Source organism: Mandrillus leucophaeus, unplaced genomic scaffold, assembly GCF_000951045.1.
Source record: "Mandrillus leucophaeus isolate KB7577 unplaced genomic scaffold, Mleu.le_1.0 Scaffold97, whole genome shotgun sequence".
Classification (NCBI taxonomy): domain Eukaryota; kingdom Metazoa; phylum Chordata; class Mammalia; order Primates; family Cercopithecidae; genus Mandrillus; species Mandrillus leucophaeus.
Genome location: NW_012110585.1, coordinates 3,165,435 through 3,177,438, shown reverse-complemented (window position 1 = coordinate 3,177,438; position 12,004 = coordinate 3,165,435). Strand labels below are relative to the sequence as shown.

The following is a 12,004-nucleotide window of genomic DNA, read 5'->3' as shown; positions in this document are numbered from 1 at the left end:
CATGTCTGTAATCCCAGCTACTTGGGAGGCTGAGGCAGGAGAATCACTTGAACCCAGGAGGCGGAGGTTGCGGTGAGCCGAGATTGTACCATTGCACTCCAGCCTGGGCAACAAGAGTGAAACTTCGTCTAAAAAAAACAAAGACCTTATTCTTTTTAGAAATTAGAAGACTTTAGATTTTCTAGAATCTTCAAGAACTGCTGTGCTTTGCTTTCTATAGTAAGGAGCCTGCATTCGAGTTGTCATGGTTCTTTAGCTATTTTCACCTCTTCATGGGGGATAAAGATGGAAGAGACAGAACCCTCTGGAAGCTTCTGCTCTGTTCTGTGAGAGGCCAGTGCTGGGTCTCAGCTGTTTATCAAAGCTGTTTGTCCTGCCTCTGGAGAGCAGGGGAGAGAACCAGTTGACCTGGAATTTTAAAATGCAGTCAATTTGGATTATTTTTAGACATCATTCACAGAAGTTGGGGCCTGTGTCACATTGATCATCTCCAGCTCTGGAGGAGCCTCGTTTATCTTCATGGCCAGTGTGTTGGGAATGGTTGTCACTGCAACTTTCCGAGCCTGAGGACCTTTCAGGGAGGCAGGAAGCCTGTTCCTGTTTCTTTCCCTCTTTTTCCACAGAAGCTGGATGACTCTTGTCAGTGATCCTGATGTTGGTTACTTGAGAAGCTGTTGCCATAGAGAACCATCCTTTTCAAACATGTTTGTGTCGGCTTTTCCTAATAAGTGGCAATCGGAATAGCTGTTTAGGCTTATGGGAAAAGAGAAAAAGAAAAAGACGTAAAATTAACAGCTCTGTTAGCATTGGCCTTCATATGAGGAATTTGGCATTCTGTGTATTTCTCTACTAAAGTCCAGGGAAGAGCAAGCTATTCTGTCCCTTCTAGTTCGTATTATCTTCTCCGATGTCCGGTGTGTCTGAGTTTGTAAATTCCAAGCAGAGTTCTGATGCCTGATTATTAGAAAGGTATCTCTGCATACTTATTGGGTTGCTGAGAGTTCTCTTTGACGTCAGATCACTTTTTAAACAAATTTTTTCTTTGTCTGCTGTCTTTTGCTACTTAAAAGCAGGCAGCAGTTAGCAGCCTCTCTGCTGCTTGCTGACACAGTTCAGAAAGGTAGGCATTCTGTCGCTGGCAGGAGACAGAGCTTGAGGACTTTGTCAAAGCCCAGTGTCCTCCAGTTCCATGCGTGTGTATAGGTACATGCGTGTATATAAAGGTATATTGTGTGTGTGCACTTGAAAAGCACCTGCCACTTCCAAAAGTCAGCAGTACTATATTCACAATCGCAGAGCCGATTTTATAATACATTTATTCAGTAAATATTTACTTAGCACCTATTGCATATACTTGTATAATGAGAAAGAAAACAAATCTTCACAAGATTTTTACTGAGGAAATTCAAAACTTTAAGGACACTGGTATTTGAAATTCATGTAATTTTTACATGTCATAAGTTTTTTGTTTCCTCCTAACCATTTAGAAATGGTTTAAAAAAAATCATTAAAAACTAGGCCCACGGCCATAGTTCACCAGTCTCTGTCTAGAGAGAACCCTCTGGAACCCCTGCATAGTGGGCTTCTAATACATGCCACAGGTTCTTACACCTGTTTCACGTGTGCACACACACACAATTTCTGTGTTTTCCAATTGAGTTGCTCCATAATTCTCATTCTGTTATTTTATCTTTGCTTTTTAACACCACTTCAAATTACAGCTCCAGTCGATGGGGTTTTATATTTGTTTTTGACTCTTGTGATACTTGCTAATGCTAAAACTGATTGCATCTCCCAGGCAAATTCCCTGAGGCTGCTCATTGCCGAGACTGTGTGTGTTTAGCCTAATTCCAGATGTGAGCAATGAGTGTCTTGAAAAATGTACGAGATTTCACACTTGAAAAGCTTTTTGTGAGTGTAAAAATAGCTGTTCGTCAGTAAAACACTGGATGTTTTCAGTTATGTAGAAACCACAAAGGAAAAGCATGAAACCACAGAGGTTTCATAGAGAGAAGAGCAGGGCCGCCCGCCATGGTGGTTCAGGGCAGGCTTTCCGACAAATGGCTGTGAATCACTGCCTAGCTCAGCCTTCAGTGGTAAACCCATTTCAATGATTCCCTAGAATCAGCTTGCCCAGGTTGTGTTTTCAGCTAAGATATAATGTAGGCTGTGCCTTCACAGCTTGCTACCAGAGGCTGCTGGTGGAACTTCCATCCCACTGCTGTTCTCCAAATGAGCTGCTTACCTTTGTATCTAATATGCCTGAGAACTCTCTTCTCTTTACCAAGAACAGTTGTCTTCTTTAGCAAGAACAGTTCAGTCCCTACTGGCATTGCTTGTGTTCAACTAATCCCACAGAAAAAACGTGGCAGTTCCTGTACCACACAGTACTTTGCTTTTTTCCAATGGACTTATCCCCTCCAAGGCAACTCTGGTAACATGTGGAATGATGGAGCAGGAGAAATGGATGGATCACTGGACTGAGTTTCTGTTTATTGCTAAGGGCCAGGAAGGAACTGGCTGACAGCAGAGGACACTCAGATATACCTTGCAGTAGTTAGAGAAGCAGTTTGCATCCTGAGGCAAGGGAAGGTGCTCTCTGATGAGAAGGGGGTGGTTTCATGTGGATGGGAAGAATCTGCACTCAAAATGCTGATTCTCTTCTTACCTTCCTGTGCGCCTTCTGTACATTAGACCTGCCTGATATGCAGACAAGTTCGTGCTGACAAACACAAAACATTTGGGGCCAGTGGATGGTGGTGGGAGCTCTTCACAGCCTTGGTCCAGCTGGGTTTGGTGTCTTTGTGCCTTTGTTGAGCACTTGCTGTACCTTGTTCCTCATTAGGGAGGTTGTGGATTGTATGAATACAAATGAAATAGAAATGACCCCTGTCCTCAAGAAACTTGTTTCCTTGGGAAGATGCTTGCAAAGCAAATTAAACAAATACAGAAAATAGAAGCAACAAATTGCTATTATGGGCAATAAACAAGAAAGGATGTTCACATGGGATCAGACTTGTGGAAGGAAGCAGTTTTACACTTGATCTTCAAGAAAGTGATGCATGGGACTGTGTACAGGGGCTGTGGAAGAACATTGTAGGCCAGTATAGGGAGTGACTGGGTCAGTTCATCCTGCCCCTTCTGTTGGAGGAGTTTAAAGGACACACACAGCTGACAGGGGGTCTCCACAATCCCTTTGTCTTGAGGAGTCACACAGAGTCACTTCATATCTGAAGGGATACATAATTTGTGTTTGTCAGAACTGCCCTACTGAAAACTTTGGAAAAGATACAGAATGTTCTGTCAAACCACTCACTTGCCAAGCTTTCTTAACTTTTCACAGACTAACCCAGCACAGGCTGATGACAGACAGGCTGTGGTGGCAGTGAGCGTTTGTTCATCACAGGCAATAGCCATCAGGACTCACAACCCCAGTTGCTAAATCCATTACCCTTGAGCTCGGGGTGTCTACTTTGTTAACAAAGTTCATTGAAGAGTTACTGTTGCAGCATGACCTCCATGTCTTAACATGGAAATCAGAAAGCTTCCATCATCCTCTCAGTTAAGATCAGTGGTGATGTGTGAGCAAGGCTGGCAAGCTGAAAGACTTGCCTTTGAAGTCCATTACCTGGACTGGTGTGTTGATCATAAGTAGGGGGATTCTATAGTAAGGTGCATCTGCTCTAGGCACTTCACTAAGGCCTGTGTGCAGACTGCTTCATTTCCTTGCCCCAAAAGATTCTTTTGAGAATAATGGAGAATCCTCTCTATTTGGGCATTTTATTAATAATCCACCTCAGTATACACATTTGAATGACACAAGAGCAAAGTCCTCCGTGAGCCCAGAGGAGCTTGTGCAGATACTCATGGAGCTGCACAGTCTCCAGATAGAGGATCCTAAAAGAAGCAGACAGACTCTAATTCTGCAGACCTCTGAGAAGAGTTGATATGTGTAGCTTCAGGCATCTTTCAGGGACCAGAGAGGACTGCGGTGTATTGTAATTGATACCTGCAGGGACTCTCTGCAGGGTCAGCCTGCCTTTGTACCCACTCTTTATTTTTTCCTCAGTGATAATTTGGACTTGCCAGAGATGGTGTTAAGATTCTCCAGCTCTAATCATGACACACGGTGTATGCCCATGAACCACCTGAATCGACCTGTTGCTGATGAGAAAACAGTCAGAGAACCAGAGAAGCCACCTTTCCATATTGGCAGTGTCCGGGTGGAAGCTGTCCAGCATCTGCTCGAGAGGGCTTCTTGCCTGGGTGGAGGTTTGGACTTGGGTTTTACTCTCTGCTTTGAAACAGTCACACTTTTTCAAGTAACTGTACATGCTAGTTTGATAAATTATAAAACCCTTAAGCCTGGCTTCAGGCTGTTTTTTATTTATATGAATTGCAAACTAAGATGATGTAGTTTTCCTTCTCTTTTGAAAGTACTATTTCTGTGGATATTTTTTCTGCATCCGTCAACTTAGGTGAGTGTGGACCTCAGTCTCTGGATTATGTGGTCACTTGATACATACTTTAGTTTTGGTGGTGGCTTCCGAAGAGAAAGGAAGGGTGACAAGGCAGTCCATGAGATGGGAGCTAGGAGTCAGGGTCCTGTGGTAGAGGGAGCAAGTGCTTTGCTTCTGGCAGCCTTAGGGCTGTTTCTCTCCTGCCGTGTTCCAGCTGTGAGACCTTCTGCGGATTAAGTGCTAGGAGTCTCACTCTGCCTGTGTCATGAGAGGGCGCCTCTCCTCAGGTTGCCGCAAGAGTCGGCTGAGATGCCACTTGATGTCAAGTGCCTGGCACAGTGGTGATAGCTGCCTTCCTCAGGACCCCCGGGCCTGATCACTTTGGGTGAAGCTTCCTCACGTGAGTGTGCAGGGTGCTCCCATGGGCCTGGCTTTCAACTCTCAGGGCTCTGTGAACTGGGGAGCAGGTGCTCCGGAGTCATCCCAGTTCAAACCCAGAAGTGCTTATTGATTGGGTAGAAATTAAGGCCCATTTACCATTTGGGAAAGTCACAAATGTTTTTGACACATGCGATGCACTCATTAGCGCTGAAGGAAGGGAGAGGACCGTGAGGCTTGCTGTGAATGGACAAGGCTAGTCCTGCTTGTTTTATTAGGTTGGTGCAAAAGTACTCACGGTTTTTGCCATTAGTGACAAAAAACTCCTTTAGTTGAACAGCAGGCATTGGAATTCAAGAAAGAGAGAGAGACGTTTCCTGAATCCCTGAGCTTAAACCACATTTGGCAAGATGATTAACCATATTTCTTGGTAGTATTTTATATAGAACCAGAAGTTTTCAAGTTACTCTTAAATTTGTTTCATTAGTTTTTGGAACACAGTTAGCAAACAGACATTCTCAACGTTTATGAAGCGGTGAACGTCACATTTAAATATTACAGGTTTTATTTTTTGAGGTTGTATTGTGTGTTTAATGAAAATGGGAAAATGCAAGTTATGGTCACTTCAAAATACTTTAAAGTAACTTGTTTTTCTCAATACTTGTTTACTTTGATAGAGACCAGATACAAAAGCATTAGTTTTCTTGAAAATATGTATATATTTTTATGTGATGCCATGGTCAAGAATGCAGAAGCAGGATTAGAATCTCTGCAGTGAAACTGAGTTTCTGACTTTGGTGTATAAAAAGATGAGTCCTGGCCATTGCTCCTGCAGGAGTCAGATTTTCAGTGTATTTTTCCTTTGAGTCCATGGTGTTATACAATAGGCACGTTTCTGTGGTGTGGGAGGGTGGCTACCTCCGCATTAAGCAGCTCTCTCTAGCCAGTCATTATGTGGCCAGCACTTTGCTGGGAAGAAGTAGGACTCGGGTGCTGGCCCCTCTCGAGCCTGTCTCTATGCCCTGCCAAGCCTGTGCAGTGGCCTGTGCCTATTAAACTTACATCCCAGGAATTGATTATGAGCCTACTTACTTTCTGGGATTAGGAAGACCCACTGAATTCAACAAGTGACTCAAAAATGGTCTTGTATTTCCTGATAATAAAAAATGTGATTAATACCAGCACTTAGCTCCTGTGGTTAAAATCAGGAATTCACAAGGTAATAAATAGATAAGCAAGGTAAGGAGTCATAGGATTCGACTCAGATGTGAGTTCCAACCTCACAAATACATTCCAAAAGAGGGCCTGCAGACTGCAGGCGCCTGTAGTGCTGCAAAACTGTCAGTGAGATTTCTGTTGCATAAACAAGCCCGCCGTCGTCACTGAGCCTGTCCCCATGTGACTCTGAGGGTGGCTGGTCACCGAGCCTGTCCCCGTGTGGCTCTGAGAGTGCCTGGTCACCGAGCCTGTCCCCGTGTGGCTCTGAGGGTGGCTGGTCACCGAGCCTGTCCCCGTGTGGCTCTGAGAGTGCCTGGTCACCGAGCCTGTCCCCGTGTGGCTCTGAGAGTGCCTGGTCACCGAGCCTGTCCCTGTGTGGCTCTGAGGGTGGCTGGTCACCGAGCCCGTCCCCGTGTGGCTGTGAGGGTGGCTGGTCACCAACCCTGTCCCCATGTGGCTGTGAGGGTGGCTGGTCACCAAACCTGTCCCCATGTGGCTGTGAGGGTGCCTGATCACGGAGCCTGTCCCCGTGTGGCTGTGAGGGTGGCTGGTCACCAAGCCTGTCCCTGTGTGGCTCTGAGGGTGGCTGGTCACCGAGCCTGTCCCCGTGTGGCTCTGAAGGTGGCTGGTCACCGAGCCTGTCTCTGTCTCCATGTGGCTGTGAGGTGCCCATCTGTGGGTGGCAGGATCTCTCTCATTCATGAGCCTGGGATTGGCTCGCGCCAGGAGAGCCTTGAGAAGATCCTTCATTCGGCTGTGCAGCATTTCAGCTCTTTTTCAACATTTGAAGAACGAAAAGACAAATCTCCTGGGGGCAGATATTTTTTATTTTCTCAAAATCACCCCATGGAATTCCAGCACAAATTGAATAGTAATGGATAAAATTAAAACTTCTTCCCAAAACTCAGTTGATTTATTCCTCATGTTCTGCCTGTTTTGAAATTCCAAAATTGACCACATGATTTTTTTATGTACCCTTTTGTGAAAGCTCTCTGAGGCACTTGCCACTCAAGCCCTAGTTGTCCGTTGATATATAATAATGTCGATTCTGCTGGAACTGCAAATGGGACATTATCTTGGATTCCACCAAGCTGGTTTTTGAGGACCACTCTGCCAAGACAATACAGGGTCTATTTATAGGTGGTTTGTAATTCAGTTACCTGCACAAGCAGAACCTTGCCAGCCGAGTTTAGGATCATAGTAGAATCCTGATTTGGAGACTGCTTTATTCAGGAGCCCTTTCCCACCCTCCCACCATGAAAGCACGGAATACCCAGCCTCTTCTTGTGAGATAAATGAGTATGAAGGAAGAAGCCAGGCGACTATGAAAACCTAAGTTTAGCATGATAGCTTAATGACTTATTTCCAGAGTCTCTGTGGGCAGAGTTGCTGCAGACATTGATTTGACTCCGAGCATATTCCTTGTAGTCCAACCCGAAGGCACTTCCTGCCTCACAGGCACGCCTCCTCACCTTACGGCCAGCCTCAACCCAAATGGCGATTCCAGCATTTCATTCTTTATCCCAGCCTCTCCCCTTAGGAATTTTCTCCCGCTTCTCAAGCTTTACAGCAAAATGTACTTTTAGATACATACTTTTTTCACATTTTTTCTCATAGCGGATATGATCTGACAATGCACTGTACTTATTTAAAATTAAAATCCTCATCTCAGCTGTTATGTGTAACTCCTCAAATGTAAGAACAGCTCGAACACAGTCCTGAGTATCTAGTGTTTGTTAGGGAAGAAGGGGGCATTTCCCTCCTCCCCACCCCCAGCTGAGGGAAAGAAGCCCCCAGGCTGGCCCGCTGTTTCGGGGAGGAGGCTGAGACGCGCGGAGTCTCCACTCTGCACTCCACTCAGGAGCAGCTGCCAGAGCGGCCACACTCCGCCTTTGGGTGAGAAAGGGTGCCCCCGGCAAGCCAGGTTCCAGGGTGGAGTGCAGCTCCTGTCCTCATGGAAGGTTAACCTATCTAGGTGGTGTCTTAAGTTTCTAGATCAACACAGAGGCCGGTGTAATTCATAATGAAGGTGAAATCGTTGTCTAACAAAATCATGAAGCTCTGGAACGCCAGTGTCCCTGTTTCTGATGGGAGATTCTGGGAGCTTAGTCACCACAACACTTGTTTCTAGGGAGATGTTTACTCAGAATTCCATCGAGGCGGCTTGCCAGCTCCCTTCTGACATTAACTTCTGCCTGTCATCTACCACCCCACCTAGTACGCAGCCAGAGTGTGTGGCCGCCTTGCTCCAGGCCTGCAGTTCAGGCCGACCAGAAGGGAGAGAGGCCGAAAGAAGCCTGGCACTCAGCCTTGTCTCCTAAGTGCCAGGTGTGAGTGCTAGGTGTGGGTGCCAGGTGTGGGTGCCAGGTGTGGGTGCCGGCTGTGGGTGCCGGGTGTGAGTGCCGGGTGTGAGTACCGGGTGTGAGTGCCTCCTGGGTGCAGTGAGGGATGAAAGTTGATGCTTACCTGCCTTTTAACTCTTCTGCGCACCATAGGGCGATGCCAGTCCCTCCACTCCAGATGAGAACGAAACCACGACAACCAGTGCCTTCACCATCCAGGAGTACTTTGCCAAGCGGATGGCAGCACTGAAGAACAAGCCCCAGGTCCCTGTTCCAGGGTCTGACACTTCCAAGACGCAGGTGGAACACAAAAGGGGGAAGAAAAGAAACAAAGAGGCCACAGGTGAAGATGTGGAGAGCTACCCCCAGCCTAAGGCCAAGAGGCACATGGAGGGAAAGCCCGAGAGGGCCAAGGCCCAGGAGCGAGTGGCCAAGAAGAGCGGGCCAGCGGAAGAGCAGCTCAGAGGCCCCTGCTGGGACCAGAGTTCCGAGGCCTCTGCTCCGGATGCAGGGGACCATGTGCAGCCACCTGAGGGCGGGGACTTCACCCTGAAGCCCAAAAAGAGGAGAGGAAAGAAAAAGCCGCAAAAGCCAGTAGAGATAGCAGAGGACGCTACGCCAGAAGAAACGCCGGTGAAAAAGAAGAAGAAGAAGAAGAAAGATTCCAAATGAATCCTCCCCAGCCGGAGCCTTCCGACCACTCAGCTGTTAGGGCACTGCTGGGGCAGACACCTCTGGCCTGAAGTCAGAGCAGAGTTCACCCCAGAGCGTCTGGGCGCATCTTGTGACATGCCTGTGGGCTGCTGGGTCCCGCCCTCTCACCACATCTCCCCCAAGTTACGTTCCCAGGAGGGCCTTTTTGACGTTCTAAATAGTGGCTCTCAGACACAAATAAATTTTCTTGTAAACTTTGAGCCCTTCAGCAAGAGTGTTTAATTATAATCATTACAAATACATGCATTCATGTAAGTGTGCACACGTGTGTGCATGCGCGTGTCTCTGTGTGTGTGTGTGTCACTATCTCTGTTTGCTCTTGGTTCCCTTCAGTAACAATGAATGGTGCTTTCTTCTGAAAGACTCGGCCTAATTAAAGGATTAAGAGGCAATAGCTTGGATTCAGATTGTTCTTTTTGTTCTATAGCCAACCAACATTTTTGCCAAGTGGAAATTATATGATTACATTCCCAAATCAGAGAGGTTTTTTGTTGTGTTTTGGTTTGATGGGGAAACGTTTTACCGCCCTCCCCTCCACTAAGCAGTGGCAGCCGACTGCTCTGAGGTCCTCCCCCAGCCTCTGCCAAGCTTCAGCAGTGGACAGACTCAGGGCCAGTGTCCTCTCTCAGCTCTCACAGGAGGACTCTTGCTGTTCCTGTGCCGAGTGTGGGTACTCTGATGTATTTCCCTTTGGGGGTCCTTCAGGACAAATCACCTACACTGATTTATCTGTCTCATGGCTGTAAATGGTGACTTATTTGTCATGATCAGGAGGCCCTCAGAAGGCTTAAGAAACTGAGAGGCTAAGGCCATGAAACTAAGGTCGGTCTTTGGATTGGGACTGCCTTATGAAAGTCCTTAGAGCAAAAGACGCCTTTCAACCCTGCTCCCAGCAGTGGTGTCGCAGCACCATGCTTGTGCTGCCCTCGCCCGCCGCGCCCTGGCCCATCTCCCTGTGTGCCAGCCGAACTCTCCCTGTGGGTTCACTTGGACGCCTGCAGACACTTCACACCATCCCTGGGACACAGGAGGAGAAAACGCTCGGCTGAGGTTCTGGAGTGCAGCCCTGCCACCTTCCCGGCCCCGTGTCCACCATTCTGCCCTCTGCACTGCCTTCATCTCCTCCTGCTTTTCCTCTTCATCCACGTATGCGTTTATTCCTTTCTCACACTCCCCCACCAGTTCCCAGTTTCCCTGCACCCCCTTTTTCCACGTCCCCATATCCCCAGCCTGCCATGGAGGCCTTGAGGCTGCCTGGCCCTGCTTCAGGCAAACCTGGCCAGGGCCCAGGCAGTGTGTTGTCCTCCATTTGATCTAGAGATTGTGACTGGTGACGGGAACTCAAACTTGCCCCCAATTCTGTGACCTTTTCCCCTTGATTTTTAACTCTCAAAGTCACACATTAGATAAGAAGCATGGTCCTGAGATTCTTGAAATGTAGAGAAAATACGTGAAGGACATTTGGCTGTAGTTTCTAAGGATACTGCGCAGTGCTATTTGTTTGAAAAGACACACACACACACACACACACACACACACACACAGAGGAAAAAAAAGACTCTTATGAAGATAGAGCCTGATGACTCGTCTCTGAGTTTTTCATGTCCCCCCGAGTTTAGAATCGCAGGCTAATAAAGCCTCAGAGGTTTCTGAAGTCACTTTCTCCACAGAGGGCACATGCCCAAGTTCTGTCTGCCTGTCCCATCTTGCCTGTGAAACCAGAGATCCAGAAATAAGTGGAATGCCTGGAACCTAAGGGGAGCTAACTTTCAAAAATAAGTAGATGCTGATTGGGTTTTTGTTGTTGTTGTTGTTGTTGTTGTTGTTTTGTTTTTTGCCTTTTGTTTTAACTTCCTTTACCAGTAAAAATTAGAGCCGGGAGAATATACCAAATTGTGTGCAGGCGTATTTAGGAGGCAGGTGGAATGCGTTTAGGTCAGGCGTGGGTGAAGGGGCTGGATGGGAAGACCAGAGGAGGGAGGTACAGAAGGGAGCTGGTAGTTCCTGGAGTTAGGAATTCCAAGGCAGCCCGACTGTAAGATTGTTCACGTGCAACTGGTGGGTTTTTTCTCCCCCCAGAGATAGGATCTCTTTCTGTCGCCCAGGCTGGAGTGCAGAGGCCTGATCAAAGCTCACTGCAGCTTTGAACTCCTGGGCTCAAGCAGTCCTCCTGCCTCAGCCTCCCCGGTAGCTGGGACTGCAGGCATATGCCACCACACCTGGATAATGATTTTATTTTTTCTAGAGATACAGTCTTGCTATGTTGCCCAGGCTGGTCTTGAACTCCTGGTCTCAAGTGATCCTCCCGCCTTGGCTTCCTAAAGTGCTGGGATTACAGGTGTGAGCCACTACACCTGGCCCACATGCAACTTTTACTGAGAGGATGTAGAATGTGGTGATGATTGTTTTCATAGACTGGAGAAAAGCCTCCTGAATTTTTTATTTTTTTTTTTTTGACGGGGAGTCTCGTTCTGTCACCCAGGAGGGACTACAGTGGTGCAATCTCAGCTCACTGCAACCTCCGCCTCCCGGATTCAAGTGATTCTCCTGCCTCAGCCTCCTGAGTAGCTGGGATTACAGGCACTGGCCACCACGCCCTGCTAATTTTTGTATTCTTAGTAGAGACGGGGGTTTTGCCATGTTGCCCAGGCTGGTCTCAAACTTCTGAGCTCAAAGTGATCCGCCCACCTTGGGCTCCCAAAGTGCTGGGATTACAGGTGTGAGCCACTGCTTCTGACCCCTCCTGAATTATTTTAATAACTGGGCAGCCTGAGAATGAGTCACATACTCGGCAAAGAGCAGATTTGTTCCAAAGGAGGTGGAGACTCTCTTTTCTCTAGATACCCTCAGCTTTCATTTTTCTGTATCTTTTTCAGTTCACTTGGTTTTCTG

General features: G+C 47.3%; 1 protein-coding gene across 2 annotated transcripts in view; it reads left to right on the top strand.

Moving 5' to 3' along the window:
* The window catches only part of PINX1 (PIN2/TERF1 interacting, telomerase inhibitor 1), a 74,853-nt gene extending 65,349 nt beyond the window's left edge, over positions 1-9,504 (top strand). For both annotated transcript variants that reach the window (XM_011970742.1, XM_011970741.1), the window contains exon 7: positions 8,552-9,504. In XM_011970742.1, coding sequence (XP_011826132.1) covers positions 8,552-9,070 — 519 coding nt within the window. In that variant the 3' untranslated portion in view covers positions 9,071-9,504. The remainder of the gene's footprint in view (positions 1-8,551) is intronic.
* Positions 9,505-12,004: the final 2,500 nt, after the last annotated feature.